Raw genomic sequence first — 18364 nt, 5'->3', positions numbered from 1 at the left:
ATCATCAAAGTCGTGGCGGGCGAGAATAGGAGGGTGCAAGTCCGAAGCTTGGCACAGTAGAGGAGGTGGCAAGGGCTAGCATGGCGACCCTGCCATCCCTCCTGTTACAAACAGTTTTTTTGGAAACTTGTTTTGGAAACTTTGCAAAAAGAAAGTTGTGTTTTCCCAGCTAGTGTTATCTATCACTGTGCGGGGAGGCACAGATTGCTTGCACGCACATACATAGAGACCCAGAATATAGAAAAAAAATCACAGCAGAAGAAGACAGATATTTACAGAAGAGCAAGACACAGATAATATACTGAGATACAGGAAGACACACAAATAATTTTATTCGGAGCATAAGATAGACAATATCATGAGCCACAAAAAAAACGCACAAATAATTTCATTCACAGCACAAGATAGACACAGGTATTTACAGGAGAACAAGACAGACATATACAAAAGGATTTACACACACGCAGCTCGCACACACACGCGCACACACACACACACAATATAAAGAAGAAAAATCAGATATTCATAGGAGAAGAAGACAGACAGACAGACAGACAGCACACAATTTTTACATAGCTCTTAACACCAAAGCAAACAGTCAAAGAGGAGTCCAGTGCACGCATGCAACAGAGGGAATAAAACACACAACACAAAAGGAGTGATACACACACACAGACCTTTTGTAGCACAGGAAAGATCAATATGAAGCGTGCTGGAAAGGCAGGTGCCAGGTCTTCTGGCAGGGGAGGGAGAGGGGGTAGGGGGAGAGCTAGAGCTGCAAGCCCCCCACCCCCATCCCAAACACGGCTGCTCAGGAAGGGAATGCATCTATGACACCTGTGCTGCCAGGGGAAGCAAGGAGGTGGGAGCAGTGTCTGCACCTGACATCCCTGCACCTGCACCACCTCCCCTCAGTCCAGAAGTGGGCACCAGCTGTGGCATCACTGTCTCTTCCACCCCAATGCCAGCTCTCAGCGTGAGCCTCCCACTGCCAGAGGAGGAGCTGGAGCTGGAACCAGGGATGCTGAGTGCGCTGGCTCAAGCAATTCTGGGGACCGAGGGGGAATCAGAGTTTGTGCTCCACACCCCTCAAGTTTCCCCTAGACCCAGGTCTCCTCCAGAAAGCAGCACCTCAGAGGAGGCTGAGGTTATCGAAGCAAGTGGCTCAGCTGAGGCAGCTTCTCCTGCTGTTGAACCTCAGCCTGCTGAGAAGGGGGAAAAGGCAGGATCCTCGCCCTCAACCCAGAAGCGGAGGAGTACTGTAGTGTGGGATCATTTTGAGGTGGCAGATGATCCCAGGTTTGCCATCTGCCAGCACTGCCAAAGGTACATGAGCCATGGCAGGGATGTGAGACACTTCACCACCACAGCCATGCTGCTGCATCTGAGGAGGCAGCACCCCCCTGCCCTTCTTCCTGCTGCTCAGCCTGGCACCAGTGTGAGTGTGCTGAAAGGGAAGTCCCCCACTCACTCCAAAGCCCCCTTACCCCCAAAGTAGAGGAAGGCCACCCTGGACCAGTCGGGGAAAGGTGGACAGAAAGGGGGGCATGTTCCCAAGGCGAGAGAGATCACCCAGAGCATTGAGAGATGCTTGCTCTGGATAGCCAGCCCTTCTCCCTAGTTGAGCAGCCAGGGCTCAGGCGGTTTGTAGCACTTCTGGCCCCATTTTACAAAGTGCCTGCACACACCACCTTTAGCAGGACAGAGGTGCCTTCCCTGTATGAGGCATGCAGGGAGTACTTGAGGGAGGAGCTGTGCAAGGCAGGACTGCACTTCGCCTTGCACTTCACCTCCGACATCTGGAGCAGCCGGGGTGGCGATCACGTCTACCTCTCCCTCACGGGGCACTGGTGCGCTCAGTCGGGCCGTTGGTGGGCTCTACTGCAAGCTGAGGTGCTGGATGAGTCCCACACGGCAAGGGAGATCATGGGGGCCATGAACTGCATGGTGCAGGGGTGGCTTGTTAGGCAGGCCGAGCTCGCCCACGGGTTTATGGTCACCGACAATGGGGCCAATATGGTGAAGGCTGTCTGTGATGCCAATTTTGTTGGCATCCGCTGTGTGGCACACAGGCTGCACCTAATAGTGAGGGATGTCTTGGAGGGAGACAGGGCTGCCAGTGATGGTGCCATACTGCTACAAGCCAGCTGATTTCGAAATGCAGGAAGGTGTTGAGGTACTTCCACTTCAGCATCAAGGGGAACAAGATGCTGCAGGAGAAACAGGCAGAGCTGAGCATCCTGCAGCACAGAATCAGGCAGGACGTGGAGACTCGGTGCAACTCCGCATACCTGATGCTCGAGAGGCTGGTGGAGCAGCAGAAAGCCATCCATGAGATGGCTTTGCTTAGGGAGATTGGGTTCAGTGCCCCCTGAACAGAGCTGAGTGGGGTACCATCTCCCAGATCTTGGTGGTCCTCAAGCCCTTCCTTGAGGCCACCGAGACCCTTAGTGCTGGCAATGGCCTCCTCAGCCAGGTGATCCCCTAGTGAGGGAACTGGAGAACCTCACTGGAGGGGACCAGCAGGGGAGATCATGCTTAGCGGCAACAAACATGGGTTCATTCGAGGCAGGTCCTGTCAGACCAACCTGGTGGCCTTCTATGACCAGGTCACCAAATCATTGGACGCAGGTGTCGCAGTGGACGTAGTCTTTCTGGACTTTAGAAAGGCCTTCGACACTGTCTCCCACCCCATTCTCATTAAGAAATTAGGTGACTGTGGGGTCGATGCCTGCACAGTCAGATGAGTCGCAAATTAGCTGGAGGGCTGAACCCAGAGAGTGGTGGTTGGTGGGTCTTTTTCGACGTGGAGGGATGTGGGCAGTGGGGTCCCCCAGGGCTCGGTCCTCGGGTCCACACTGTTCAACATCTTCTTCATCGGTGACTTGAACAAGGGGGTGAAAAGCACCTTGTTCAAATTTGCGGCTGCCACTAAGATGTGGGGAGAAGTGGGCACACTGGAGGAGAGGGACAGGCTACAACTAGATCTGGACAGGTTACAGGGGTGGGCGGATGAGAACAGGATGGGATTCAACGCTAACAAGTGCAAGGTGCTGTGCCTGGGGAGGAAGAACCAGCAGCAGACCTGCAGGCTGGGGAACTCCCTTCTCATCAGTGTAGAGGCAGAAAAGGATCTTGGAGTCAATATTGATGCCAAAATGAACACGGGCTGCCAATGTGAGAAAGCAGTCAGTAAGGCTAACCGTACCTTGTCATGCATCCACAGATGCATCACGAGCAGGTCCAAGGAGGTGATCCTCCCCCTCTATGCGACACTGGTCAGGCTGCAGTTGGAGTACTGCGTCCAGTTCTGGGCGCCGCACTTCAGGAGGGATGTGGACAACATAGAGAGGGTCCAGAGGAGGGCCACTCACATGATCAGGGGTCAGCAGGGCAGGCCCTACGAGTTGAGGCTTCGGGACCTGAACCTGTTCAGCCTCCACTAGAGAAGGCTGAGAGGGGATCTGGTGACTGTCTACGAACTGGCCAAGGGGGACCAGCAGGCATTGGGGGAGTCCCTGCTCCCCCCAAACACTACTGGGAGTAATGAGGAATAACAGCCACAAGTTGACTGAGAGTACATTCAGGCAAGATATCAGGAGGCGCTACTTCACAGTCAGGGCAGCTAGGATCTGGAACCAACTTCCAAGGGAAGTGGTGCTCACTCCTACCCTGGGGGGTCTTCAAAAGAAGGCTAGATAATCACTTAAGCGGGGTTGTTTGACCGCAGCATCCTTTCCTGCCCATGGCAGGGGGTTGGACTTGATGATCTGCTCAGGTCCCTTCTGACCCTACCTACTATGGAGCTGCAAAATGGAGAAGTTCCAGGGGATCAATGTTCCTGGTTGGGGCAGGCCGCTGTCACCAAATGTGCAGGCAGTGGTGAGGCAGCTGAAGGAGGGCATCAGCAGACAGCTGGATCCTTTGCCGTCCAGTACAGTCCACATGGTGGCAGGCACGTGTGACCCGAGGGTGAAGGGGAGCACGTGCACTGGCAGCCCCAAAACCCTCGTTCACTGGATGCCCGGCAATGCCTATATGGTCCACCGAGCAGTGTTCCAAGCGAGAGGGTGTTCAGCATTGCTGGGGATGTTGTGACACCCCACTGCACCTGCATGGATCCTGCTTTGGTGGAGTAGCTGGTGTTCCTGACGGTGAACCTCCCCCTGCTGGGGTTCCCGAAGCTCCACCTGCAGATGGACTGAGTGCCACCCTCCTCACTCTGCACCAATTTTCCTTTTTTGAGTTTTTTAAAAGCCAAGTAATGCTCACCCCCTGATGCCTCCATTTCCATTTTCACTGACTGGCTTTCTTGCCTGCATTGCAGGCCAGGCCAGCCTCTGGCTTCTTTACTATTCCTTCCATCCAGGACCAACTGCAGGTATTTCCTCAGCCTGACAAAGGGGGTTTCAACCCTAAAGCTTCCAAAGATACATTTTTTAAGTACTCCTTTTTCTCATAATACACATATAGACATAAAAACACAAGACAAGCCATCACGCACCATGAATAACATCATATGTCCAACACAACACAACATCTTTACTTCTTGCTGTCAATTCCTTTACAAAACAACAGGCTCTGTGACAGGTCCATTGGGGTACCTTTGCTGCTGCTGCTGCTGGTGTTGAGCCAGCTAAGTTATTGTACCTGTTGTCACAAAGTGGAGGACCGGGCGTGAGGCTGTAGGGGAGGAGGAGACCTCAGTGGGGCACACTGCCGTGTTGTGCAGAGGCCCCAGCACCAGGAAGGGCGTACCTTAACACACACAATGTCAACCACTCGCATCACGAGTTTTGCCTGTCAGCAGCTTGGGGTGCAGGGCCCTGGATGACAGGCTCCCCCAGCGAGACGCACACAGCTGGCAGGCTTTGTGGGCTGACAGGGCCCAGCACTCACTCAGGCCTGCTCTAGGACACACGCACAGCTGGCAGGCATTGTGGCCTCGGTGAGAGTTACCACCCCTGCAGTTTTCAGCCCGCTGCGCCTTAACACACACGGTCATTTGTGTCACGAGTTCTGCCTGTCAGCAGCTTACGGTGCAGTTCTCCCCAAACCTCTGCACTGATCTTCTTGAAACTTGGCAGGCTTCATGTTCTCAGCAGAGGCTACCATCCCTGCAAGTTTCATCCAAATCAGACATAAAACAACAAAGTTATAGATATTTCATTGATTCCCCATTATACCCTATGGCTGGATCTCTGGGATGGCTTTGAAGCTTCAGAGCTGCTTCGGTTGGATCAAGGTGGAAACCCGGTCTAGAGGTCCTGATCAGATCCCTGGCATCCGAGGCGGCCAGACTGAATAGCTGCGGACTTGCACAGCCCTAGTAGATATGCACCTTCACAGACTACATAAATATGCTTCACAGAGTAAATAAGATATGCTTATAGAGCACAAGTCTTTGTGAACACAAGTTCTCTTCAAGAGATGCTATGAAAGGACTGCAGAAGGCAGAGGATATGAAGGAGAGAGAAAATAGAAAACAATGGACGAGCAGGGGGTGGGGTGAGAGAGAGAGTTGGAAGTGGCCAGTGCTAGAAGAAGGGAAAAAAAGAAAAAAATGGAAATGTGCAGTAAACCCATAAAGTCCTGCTACTCCCCTGTAAAATTGCCTACCTCCAGCTCAGCTCCTGCTGGGGAAAAGGGAAGATCAAATATACCAATTAATGATGTTGTACTGAAATCTCATGACTATGAACTGATCTAGCAGAGGAAGGACCAACAGATGCGGATCCATGTTAAGACCCAAGGACTGACAAACAATCTCGGTTCAATTGGATCAAATTCAAGAAGAAAAGGGCAGTCTTGCTCTTGGGACTTAATCATTGCATGCACAGATACAGGCTGGGAAATGACTGGCCAGGCTGCAGTACTGCAAAGAAGGACCTGGGGGTTACAGTGGACCATAAGCTGCTTCTGAGCCAACCATGTGTTCTGGTGGCAAAAACCCAGGAGCATCCTTGGAGTGAGCCGTCCCTCCTTTATCCAGACCCAGGAGCCAGCTTCCTCACAAAGGCCAGTCAGCACTTAGTTCCAGTTTCCTGTCCCTTTATTTTACGTGTGGGAAGCTTGTCCACACAGCAAACAGAGCAAGAAACAACAGAGACACGTGTGCAGAAAACAAATAAAAGTAAAACCTCTGTTTTTTCCACAAACCTAAAGAGAGGCAACCCAGGCTCTGTGCTTTTCTCTCAGGCTACCAGCCTCCACCTGTCTCTCTCTGTCAACCTCCCTGGGAGCTTTTTACTTTCCCAAGGGCCAGCCAATCTCCCCTGCTGGCTGGCTGGGAGCTTCTAGGCAGGCAGGCTATTCCCTCTAAACCCTTGCTGCCAGGCTTCAGCCCCTGAGCCATGTACTTTGTTACACGTCCTCCTTCCCAAGAATGGAGTCTAAGATAAGCTTTTCCAACTTTCTGTAATACCCCAACCCACCTTCTTGGGGGAAGAAGTCTGCACTTGCATGTGCAGACCCATGGTGGTGCCATTTCAAAAAATCAAAAGGCTGCAGGGACAGGTACCACTTCATGAACTGGGGGTTGTCCTTGCACATAGCATTAAGCCCTGCTTAAAGGGCATGGTCAGGGACCACACAGAAACAGGTCCATAGGAGGTAGTAGTAGAGGGCCTCAACTGCCCACTTAATTGCTGGAAACTCCTGTTCTATCAGTGCCAACTTCTGATCCTGAGGAAGGAGCTTCATGCTGAGATACAGAATGAGGTGTTCTCCAACCTCAAACTCTTGGGAAAGAACCACCCCAGGCCTCCTCTGAGGCCTCTGTCTGCAACTTAAACGCTTTTGTTAAGTCCTGGCTGTGAAGGCTGGTGCACTACATTGCAGCTGTTTCATGGTCTCAAACACTGCCTCACATTTGGGTGACCATTGTACCCTTTGTGGATCTCCCTTCTGTTCTCCCTTGCTGCGATGGCAGCAGACTGTGGGATGCATCGCTGATACCAGCTTGCTAAGCCCAGAGATGACTTCCTCTGTTTTTTGGTTGTTGGCAATTGTGAATTCACTAGGGCCTTTACTTTGTCACCTATGAGCCTGGTGCACCATTGCCCGGTATATAGTCCAGATACCTAGTCTCCATGTGTCCTAGGTGACATCTGGCAGGGTTAGCTATGAGACCAGCCACTCATATCACCTGCAACACCTCTCTCCACTGCTGGAGGTGGCCTGCCCATACGTTGGCAAATATTACAACAGCATCCAGATCGGCAGCCGTATATGCCCAGCGCAGGCAGAGTGCTTTGTCCGTTCGATGTTGGAAGGTCACCGGGTTCCATGCAGACCAAAAGAGTCCTGACGTAGTACAGCCCACCGGGTGCTGCAAAATCTGTGATTTCTCGGGATGCTGAGTCCAAAGGTATTTAGCCAATACCCTTTGCTCAAGTCCAGGGTAGTTATATACTTTGCATTGCCTAGTCCCTCCCTCCACTATTTAATCTATTCTGGGCATGGGATATGCACTGTACTTTGAAACTGCACTGACTTTGCAGAAGTCAATACAAAATCAGACAGTGTGATCATTGGCCAATTCCTCTATTACTCCCAAGTCCAACATTTTCTTAAACTGTTTACCTGTTTCACTGTTTCCCTCAGCCCTGCTGGAATTCTTCAGTGTCCCTTCTGAATTGTACAATCTGGCTTGAAGATAAACCGGTGTTTGACTAATGTAGTCCTGCCTGGAATCACTGTAAACACCTCTTTAAATTCTCCCAGTAGGGCTTTTATGTCAGCCCATTGAGTTGGGGTCAAAGCCCCCGCCTAGCATGAGCCCAATTATGAGATCCTGGTGGGGGGAGATCCAGAATCCCCAGGCTAACTCCCAGTAAACATGCAGAGACCATATAGGCCTCTTGGGCCCTCCAGGTCTTTAGCAGGTTGGCATGATATATCTGTGAGCCCTGCCATTTCCCCATTAGATGAACTTCATAATTTAACTGGGCTACCCTCTGCAAGACCCCAAAAGAGCCTTGCTGCTTCACCAGAAACTTACTCTTAGAGGAGGGGAGCAACAGTAAGGCTTGATCTCCTGGCTGGTAAATCCAGAGCCACCCATTCTTACTGTATTGATGTTTCTGTGCCTGCTGGACAGCTTCAAGATTTTCCTTTGCAAGGTCCCCACCAGGTCTAATCTCTCCCATAACTTCAAAACATACTGAACTACATTTTGTGTTGCTCTCCCCTAGGCCTGCCAGGACTCTTGCAAAAGACCTAATGCATACTGGGGCTGAATACAATAATTCAAAGAGCAAAAAGCAAATGGAGGGCTGTATAACCTCTCAAAAGGTGAACAACAAATATGGTAATAATTGGTCCCTCTTCTGAGACAAATTTCCTCAATATCCCCTTCAGTGTTCAAATAAACCTTTTGACTAATCTATCTTTTTGGAGATGGTATACTGAAGCCTTTACCAAATGGTTGTGCCCTGGTTGGTTAAACCTTTTTAGGAATGCCCACCCAGGAGAATATCTGTAGTAACTCAGAAGTCACCATTTGGGCTGAAGTCAAGAGCATCCTCAGGGTAGCGGGTGGCATAGCTGACCAGGACCAGGATGAACTTGAATCCCCTTAAACTGGCTTCCAGAGGTCCCACCAAGTCCACTACAACCTGCTCAAAGGGTATGCTGACCAACAGGATGGGTATCAGTGGGGCCTTATGGGCAAGTTACAGGGCAACCATCTGACAGTTGGGGTGGGAGGCACAATAGTGCTCGATTTTGTGGTCAAAAAAACTTCACCAGCACTCTATCCTGGGTCCTTTCCACCCCAAATGATCCTCCATGGTATATCATGGGCCAGCTTCACAACCTGGCTATGGTGCTGCTTGAGGACTACTAGTTGGAACCGGCAGACCCCTCTGGTCTTGTCTTTGTCATCCTCATCAAGAGTTCCCCCCATAACTTTGCACTCGCTATGGCTCCATTGGCCCGACCCAACCATCCGTCCTTCCTTTGATCAAGAATGAAATACGAGCTTTCCACTACCTGATCAGCCCACCTTCCCAAAGTCCTAAGGTTCACTCACCCTCTGCATCCTTTGGAGGGGGGTGGTCCAGATTGCATTGAACCCTAACCCCTTTTCCTGAGTATTTTGTGTGGCTGGCAAGGGCCTCTCACCTGACCTGCTGCTGCTCTCAGCATGACCGGGTCAAGGTCCAAAAAGCTCAGGGTCTGAAAAGGAAAATATCTCTTCCAGTTCTGGTTCCATGGGATGGAGATCAGCCTGATTTCCATCCACTCTTTGAGCCAGCCATACCAACCTTGGCCATTGAGCCCCAATCTCACCTCACCTCCACAGGGTATACTAGATGGCTGGCCATCACAGCTCTCACATGACCTTCCTGATGGTCAGGCTTAGATGGATTATGGGGTAGGGTCAAGTATCCCCATGAATACAGGTGAATCCCAGCATTCACCTACTGGGATGTCTACGGTGTTCACAAATTGCTCATAGACAACGTTCTGTCCAGATTATGAGTCTATGAGCCCCATCACATGGACATCCCCTATTTTTGAGGGGGATCACATATCCCCTTGTGTCTGGGCTCTGCTACTGCGCCTTCAAGACTAAGGCATGAGTATACCCACAATCCATCTGCAGACAGTCCTGATATCGATGGCCCTTCTCCCTGCATTGAAAGTTCATTTAAGCTTCACTTCCACTTCCTGAACTGCAGGGATGCCCCAGGTGGCTCTCTTCTCTGGAAGGATCACTCAAGAGCCTTCTGGAGGTTCCCCTCCCCCTGACTGGGGTCTTGGAGGACACAGAGGTAACACCCCTGCTGGGGACCTCCTTAGGGACTCAGCCAGTTTTCCCCATAACCCCCACTTCCCCAGGGATCCCAACAGTCTACCCCTGCCCTCATGAAGTCCTCTACTTTCCAGGTGGCCTCCAAGCTGGCCACCCAGTGGCAATACATCTACCTCTGGATTTCTACTAGGAGGCTGGTGCAGAACTGTTCTAGGGTCACCAGTTCTAAAATATCCACAGCTGACCAGGAATCTGGGTGTAGCCAGTGGGTGCACAAACCCTTTAGCTTTGGGCCATGGCACAGGGCCACGTATTCAGGTCCCAAGTCTCTAACTGAACTTGCAGCAATAGGCCTCTTCTGTAAGACCCAACCAGTCCAGTAGGGCCATTCCAATTTTCAGTCCCTTTATTTTACATGTGGGGAGCTTGTCCCCACAGCAAACCGAGCAAGAAACAACATAAACAAACATGCAAATAAACGAAAGTAAAACCTCTGGTCTTTCCCCAGACCTAGAGAGAGAGGCAACCCAGGCTTTGGGCTTTTCCCCTCAGTGTACCAACTGCCACTGCTGCCTCCTCCTCCTCCTCTCCCTCTAAGCCACGATCCCTGGGAACTTTTAACTACCTGTACGACCAGCCAAACATCCCCTGCCAGCTGACCTATAGCTTCTGGGCAGGCAGGCTAGTCCCCCTATCCCCTTGCAGTTGGGCTTCAGCCCCTGAGCTATGCACTTTGTTACTATCCTCTTGTTGTATTAACAGGAGTGGCACTTGCAAATCAAGGGGAGTGTTTCTTTCCCACTATCTGGCACTGGTGAGGCCTCATCTGGAGTGTTATGTCTGGCATTGGGCCCCACATTTCTGGAAAGATGTAGGCAGATTTGGAAAGAGCCCAGCAGAGATTAGGAGGCTTTCTGACCACGAGGGTGGTTAAGCATTGCAACAGGCTACCTAGAAAAGTTATCGAATCTGTACACCTGGACCTTTTCAAGAGCAGGTTAGACAGGTTTGTTTAGTCAAGTTAGCTAGGTTTGTTTAGTCATGCATGATACTGCTTGAGGCAGGTCAAGATGATCTCATGAGGTCCCTTCCAGGCCTGCTGTCATATCCTATGGCTTTCCACCACTGAATCCAGGAGATAGAGTGCACCTGAGGAATCACACTCTAGTAGTTGGGCCCCGCTGAGTACCACTGAGGAACAACTGCCCCCCAAATCACACAGATGCAAGGAATAGAGTTTGGCAAAAACCAAGGGCACTTGAGAGTGATAGCCAAAAGCCTGGATAAAGTGACAGCCAGGGATCTGAGTTTTCTGTTTCCTACAGAAAAGCAGGGAAAAAATGTGTAGATTTCCCCTTTAAATAGAGAGAAAAGCAGATTTTTCATTTTAGTGGAGATACCAATGCAGTTTTCACTTTTGCAAAGAGCATTCTGCAGGCTGGCAGAGTTCCAGCCTGCAAGAGCACCTTGCAAGAATGGTGGCAAACCCCAAGCCCTGTCCCATGGGCGAGGGAGAGGGGGAAGCAGCAGGGCCTGAGACACTACCAGCCAGGGTATGGCTCAGGCTCACTTTCCCTCCTGGAGCTTTTGAGGTAAGTGGGGCTTGCAGGGAGCTGGGGGCCAACTGGGGGCCCTCTCCAGTGGTTCTGGGGGTGGCTAGACCAGCTGCAGGTTGGGGATGGGGGGCACCAGCAGGTGTGGGTGACTGCCAGGGCTGGGGGCTGTGGGAAGAGCCAGCGAGATGGGTGGGGAACAGGGCGGGGGGTGGGGGGCGCTGTGGGCAAGCACTGAGGGAGTGGGGAGGTGCCAGTGGGAAGCCCCACGTGGAGGCAAAGAGCGAGGCCTGATGGAACGCAACTCCCAGTCCACAAACCATCAAGCCAGGATGGCTGGCTCCATCCCTCCACATGTGGCATCCAGCAGGGCAGCAGGAAGCTGCCTATGGAGGCATGGAGCCCACCCAGCCTGATGGCATGTGTCTCCTGCCTGCAGTGCCACAATCTGCATGCACTGGCATGGAGCTAGCCTGGTCTGGTGCGAGGTATGTGCCAGCACATGCAGGCCCTCGGACTTGGCCAGAGGTGTGTGCCGCAGGGGTTCTGCCTGCCGCAGCCATAAGCACCCCGAGGGCCCACTGCCTGCTGCTCTTGAGTTGCCAGCAGTGGGGCCTGTGCACCACAAACCCACCCACACATCTCCCCACACCTTCACAAAGCCCCCTCCACATACACACACTTCACACCCAACCCCCAACCACACAAAGTACCTGCATGTATTTCTAAAGAAGGTTCAAATAGTGTTATATTTAGTTTAATGTGTAAAGAAAAAAAAGTAATAAATTTAGCATAATTGAGTCTTCCTGCACATCATTTTGATTTTTCCTGCGCATAATTCCCTGGGGTGTATTATAGAGGGCTCTCAGCAGGTGCTCTGATTTTCCATGATGAAAAACCCAAAATCAAATGCCAAAATATATAGGCATTTATAATTAATTTTACTATAGTGATTGAGGCACTGGTAGGCTTCCAAATTGCTTTAAAACTGTAAATGAAATATTGTGTTCAACTGATACCTATATATATAGTGGCCTTTTATTTTAATAGTGGATTATGGGGTTTTAGTCAGAGAATTAGTGATTTATAGCAGAGAAAACCAGGATCCCTGGTGACAGCCAATAGTGACTTTATAGCACCCACATTAATTATTGTTTTGTTACCCCCAAGGCATCGCAAAAATCACCAAGTAAGAAGAAAGGAACACAGCTGCAACCAAAGGGCTGATGCTGAGAAGAGAGGAAGATCAAACCCACTGAAAAACTCATAAAGTCTTGGAAAAAGTGAGTGGTAAAAGCCCCCTCCAGAGTGATGTGCTAGTAATCGCTCCTCCGGAGAGTGCTGCCAGGCTGAGAATACGGATCGTGGAATTTGCTATCTGGGATGGCTTATGGTTTTCTTCAGGAGGGAAGGTGCACTGATACGTAAAATTAGGCTTCAGAGGCAGTCCCGCGTAACGGAGCATGTGAGTGTGGAACGGAGAGGTGAACCCTGGGGACCAGGAAAGGGGAAGGATCCAGTTTGAACCAATGCCCCAGGACTGCTAAGAAGAGGTTTTGTGTCTCTCTCATTTAAGTGCTGTTTGTGATGGGCAAAGAAGCTATTACCCTGAAATAAAATAGTTCACATAAGACAAAGAAGCCATTGTTCTAAAGTACAGTGATCACGTACTCAGGAAATGTCAGTTGCTGTGCAGCTTTTGCTAACGTATCATAATGTAACCATTGCTTGACTTCTGCTTTTGAGAAAGTACTAATTCAGCTACAACAGAAAAATGCTGATAAAGAAATGATCGTCACAAGTATTGCTTATTTGTTAACCCTGTAGTCTTGCCTTGTTGTAAAAGTATAAAAGAATGCCTCACTCTTCAGTCGGGGCCATTTTGCCTCTTTGCTGGCTTATGGTCATTTGCTCGAGCAAGTAAACTGCAGTAAAGCCTGGTTCCTATGCGGCTAGACAACGAATTCCAGGGAGTTTTCTCCCGCGACAGTTTTAACTGAGGAACCCCTAGATACCCTTACAGACCCAATATCACTTTGTAACCTGTTCCCTACAAGGGAGGCTCCCCACAGCTGATCACACCAGTAGCCAAGACAGATGACAAGTGGAAGGAAGTGTGGGAAGAAACAAACCTGCAATTAAACCTAAAGCTGGTGCACATTAGCCAAACAGCGATTCCTACCTTGTACTCTTCAGTGGCCTCTTCTAGGGGAACCACGGTGTGAGATCGGTGCGCCCGGGATCGGTCGCACACCACACAGATGGGGATTTCATCGTCTTGGCAGAACAGTTTCAGAGCCTCCTGGTGCTCCCCACACACTCGCTGCCCTCCGGCTCCCTCGGCTTTCTGCACACGCAGCCTCCTGGCTATGTCCACAACACTTGCCAGCTGCCTGTTTGGCTGGAGGCTCTTTTGTGGAAAGGTCTGTCTGCACTCAGGGCAGGTGACATCTCTGTCCAATCGCTCCCAGCACTGGGTGATGCAGGCTCGGCAGAAGTTGTGCCCACAGCCCACGATCATCACCGGATCCCTGAAGAAGTCCAGGCAGACGGAGCAGGTCGCTTCATCCCGGAGGTTTTCTACACAGCTCTCAGCAGCCATGGCTCCAAAGGAGGGTGGAACGGGGTTAGTTTCACTTCTCCGAGCTCAGGCACATGCTCAGACACAAGCAACAGCTGGGAGTTTCATTTCCTGGAAATGCTGCTAAGTGCTGTTTGACCAGGCAGGAGTCCATGCCTAACGCGGGTTTTTTTAACTGAAATTATTTCAGCAATTCCTAAGCTGAAACTCAGTCTAGCTCCTGCTCATGGATTCTCTGGGGAAACATTTTGACCTCTGTACACTGGAAGTGATACTCAGGGCAGAAAAAGCCCAAAGCCCTGATCCTTTCCGTTGAGAACTGGACATAACAGCAAAGAGGGGCCCTGTCCTGCAACAATAACAGTCTAAAGGATAAGGATGGGGCAGGAGTCCAGAGGAGCAGCAGGGAGTGAGGTGGAGGAGTCTGTGGCCATCTTAGTTCACAAAGTTTGCTGCGGAGAGTGTGGAGCAGAACCCAAGAATATCACCCGCCCCTTCTTAGTGGAAGAAGAAGGACCCAGAGAAACCCCTCACCCCTCAACCACTGCAGAAACAGGCTGTGCCATGGAGCAAGTCCCCCTGGAAACAGCAAGTGCCCAGAAAAGCAGCCTCTCCACCAGCTGCCTGGGAACGGGGCCCTTTCATACCCCCTGATGTGGCAGAAGAGAAGGAAGAGCTCCCCTGTGTTGTAGTGCTGATGAGCTGGTGTCTCTGTAGGGCAGGGGGGAAACCTTTTGTTGGTGCAAGCCGCCCTTTGCAGCCTGGCCCCAGGGGCAGGCACCAGCCCCTCCTCGCTGGAGTGGCGAGCTGCCTGTGCTCAGCCTTGCTGCTAATCCTCAACCCCATGGCCAGGAGAAGGGCACATGCAGCAGAGTTGGAGCTGCAGAGGGGATGTGCAACACCGTGCAGCTCTATGCCACCGATCCCCCATGCTGCATGGGACCTCGGCAGGCAGGATTGGACCTCTTCATGAGCTGGATCAAGCCCACTCACCAGTCACAGGCTGCCAAGGCCTGCAGTAGAGTAGCCAACTGGAGGAGGTGGAGGCTGCAGTGGCCAGAGCGGAGTGCAGAGCCGAGCTTCCTTCCCCACCACCCCATCACGTTCCCCGTGGGCAGCACTGCCAGAGAGGAGCCCGTGGAAGTGAGGAGGATGTCAGCTTCCCACTGCATGTTTGGGGCTCCCCGCCCTTCTGCCCTCCACCCTGGGGCTCCACAGCCCAGTGGGCAGGACCTGGCATGGGAGTGAGGAAGTGCAGCACCATGCTGCCATGGCTGCCAAGTTGAGATTCCCCCTGCTCACCCAAGCACAACTCCGCGCTGCTGCCACTGCCGCACCTCACACCTTGGCAGCCACGGTGGTGCGGCACTCCCTCCCGCAACGGGTCCCACCCGCTGGGCTGCAGAGGTGGCTCCTGCCCGGAGCTGGTCTGGCCCAGCTGCAGCCCTGCACCTCGCTGTGGGCGCAGAAATCTCAGGCGGCACGTTTACCGCGCCCCCACCCACTGATGTTGCAACCACATTTGGGGTCGCAACCCACAGTTTGAGTACCACTGCTCTAAAACCTTAATAGCCTCTAGAAGGTGGCCAGCACAGGCCAGCTTCATGCTGAGGATTTAAAGACTTAAGTTTTAAAGAAGCACTGATCTTGGTTCACCTGCAAGTGGGAAATTCAGCAAGAACTAGAGTTCAAGACTGAAGAGCAACACATCTGAGGTGGACCTGGGTTGTTATACTCGATTCCCTGGCCCAACCGCAGAAGCCTGCTGAAGCAGTTCAGTAAACATACAAATGTGCTGAATAGGTTTTTCATCGTTAATATTAAATGAACGTTGTCAAACAAGGTTATCAAACAAGTCTTGCTTGTTGTCAGGTAGCAATGCCTGCATCTCATCACCTACAGAAACCCTAAACCAAGTCCAACCGCTAATAAACTAAACGAACAAGGCCATCCTGAGCCAGCTTCCATTTACCTGTCTTTCTCTTGGCTTCTGACCTCCTTGTCCCTCTCCTGCTCATTTCCCCTGCCTCTTCATCTCTTAACAAAGATCTAGTCAAGCAGATGGAAGCAAATGCCAGAATGTGTCATGAGGAAGCACCTGGGCCCTAGCATGGCTTATAAGATGAAGTTTCTGTTAGAAATAAGCCCTTACACCTAGCACACAGCTCATCCTGAGTGAACATACATGGGAGCAGGTGCATGAGGCACAGTGTGATGGAGAAGCCAGGAGAGACAGACCCCTCCCATGGGTGCAGCAGAGCCTGGAGAGAGCAGGAGAGGCCCACACCAAGACAGCCATGGGGATGCACAGAGATGTCCTGTTTTTGCAAGGGAGCAGGACATCAAAGGTGTACAGCCCTCCATCTGCCTGGTCTGCCTACTCCTTGTTTCACATCCTCCCAGGGGCCCTCCCAGTGCCTGCTGCTCCTGGGGAGGAGGGAGAAGAAGTGGGAGGGGGGATTTCTCCTTCCCTACAGTCCACTCCAGCCAGACTGGCTGGGCCCATTTTTCAGAAAAACCCCTCGATTTGGGTTCTCTATTCTGGATGTCCATCACAGAGCAACACGGCCTGGCTCTCAGAGGGGCCGGGCTCCTTCAGCTCCCGCTGACTCCTCTTGCACTTGTGACTGACAGACAGCCCAGAGCACTTGCCTGGCTAGGTCCTGTTTTGGGGAAAATACTGGCTAAACTTGGGCCTTAATAACTTTACAAGGTCACAGGGTGAATGAATGTGAAGTACTAATGCCTGGCCAAGGCCCCACTACAGCCACCGAGGTTTTTGGCTTTCTGTCTTTTGTACGTAACCTAAATTTAAGCCAAGAAATCAGAGCTCCTGTGATTCAGCCAGAGCCGCAGGGGGACTCTGCCTGCTGCACACCACGAGTGCCCCAAAGGCCTGCCACCTGCTGCTGCTGCCGCTGGTGGCAAGGACTGTGCACCATGGAGGGAGGGTGTGGGGCAGAATAGCTCACACCACCCACCCACAAAACACACATCCAGCCACCCCCCACCCCCCACCAACCCTGCCTGGTCCAATGGTTCACAACCTCTGAAATCCTGCCTCCCACCAGCTTTCAGAGGGGCAGCTTCAGGCCAGTATTAATCGTTGTTTGGAGGGGTCCTGTGGACCAGGTAGAATGGCTTGGTGGGCTGGATTCAGCCCACAGGCTGTATTTTGCCTGCCCCTGCTCTAAACTCTGCCAGAAGGCCAGGTAGGTATGCACCTGTAACCCACACAAAATGTACGAACCATTTTGTATTGCAAAGTGTGTTGCTGTGCATGGTTTTAGTTAAATATGATTTTTTTTTCCTGCCGTACCATATGTTCCCATGTCCCCATGTTTTCTATATTTGACTATCTTGTTTTCTCTCCCCTGCTTGGGGAAACTAGAAAGAGACAGGAGATACTGCATGTGGGCAGATACCTGTGCCTATTGTCTAGGGATACCCCTGCTGTTTAATTTAAACAAAAAAAGCATGGGATCAGTCATGTAAGCAACAGGGTCAGACCCGTAGCCTGACTGGGCAGTGTTGCTGTTTTTTTTAATTAGATGGCTAAAAGAAATAGGCCGAAGGCCTGGCCAACCCCCGATTGGATACTTGGGGTGCTTTCATGACAGGTTATAGGCACCAACTTTTATTTTTGCCCTGGGGGGCCTAAGATGATGGATATGTGGGAAGTTTTACACATTTCAGGTGATAGCCCTCTTCCCCAGGGAGGCCAAGGTCCTCGGGCTCCCATGTACTCAGCACCTCTGCAACAGGTAGCTAGGAAGAGAGAGCTGGGGGCTGGGGCAGACCCCAGACAGGACCCTAGCCAGACAAACCAATGTAAAGGGGGACTCTCAGGTAGAGGGGAGCAAGAGAGTCCATGATCATCACCAGATCCCTGAACAATTCGAGGCAGACAGAGCAGGTCACTTGGTCCTGGAGATTTGCAATGGGGTTGTCAGCAGCCACAGCTGTGGGGAGAGAGCAGGGCAGGGCTAGTTTCACTTCCCCAAGCTCAGACATGTGTTGAGATATGAGCAGCAGGTGGAAATGACACTGTGTGATGGCTGACCTGACAGCAGTCCATGGGTAAAGGGTTTTATTAATTGAGATCATTTCAGAGTCAAACCTCTCCAGATTGGCGGGCAGATCCTGCTGTGCTTCTGCCCATCTCGTACATCTCATCCCTTGGCAGGTTGAAATAGGGATGAGCCGTGTCTGGATCCAGAGTCACCATCGCTGGCAGAGAGAATCACAGCGTCAGGGCAGAGCTCAGCCCGGGGACAAGCAGGGCCGTTCCTCCCCCTCCCCAGCAGCCCCGTCCTGCCTGGGATCATCCTGGGCCCCAGTGGATGGCCTCGCAGCTCCCCAGCCTGGCACTGGAAGCTGCCCCTGCCCCTGCTCCTTGCCCCCCTGAGGGGGCTGCCCCATTCCCAGGAGCAGGGACCCAGGCAGGAAGGGCCCCAGAGCTGTGAGTGG

At 51.8% G+C, this 18364-nt stretch overlaps 1 protein-coding gene across 4 annotated transcripts in view; it reads right to left on the bottom strand.

Moving 5' to 3' along the window:
- LOC102375733 (zinc finger protein RFP-like) overlaps positions 1-13974 on the bottom strand; it is a 22067-nt gene extending 8093 nt beyond the window's left edge. For 2 of the 4 annotated variants that reach the window (XR_003095996.1, XM_025214017.1), the window contains exon 1: positions 13496-13974. Coding sequence is in view for 3 of the 4 variants with exons in the window: in XM_025214017.1 (XP_025069802.1) it covers positions 13496-13915 (420 nt within the window). In the remaining variant the exon portion in view is untranslated. The remainder of the gene's footprint in view (positions 1-13495) is intronic. The other 2 variants (XM_006032312.2, XM_025214016.1) reach the window with 2 other exon arrangements.
- Between the last annotated feature and the right edge of the window lie 4390 nt (positions 13975-18364).

This window comes from Alligator sinensis, unplaced genomic scaffold (genome assembly GCF_000455745.1).
Source record: "Alligator sinensis unplaced genomic scaffold, ASM45574v1 scaffold971_1, whole genome shotgun sequence".
Taxonomy (NCBI): Eukaryota; Metazoa; Chordata; order Crocodylia; family Alligatoridae; genus Alligator; species Alligator sinensis.
This window is presented reverse-complemented; position numbering and strand designations above follow the sequence as displayed.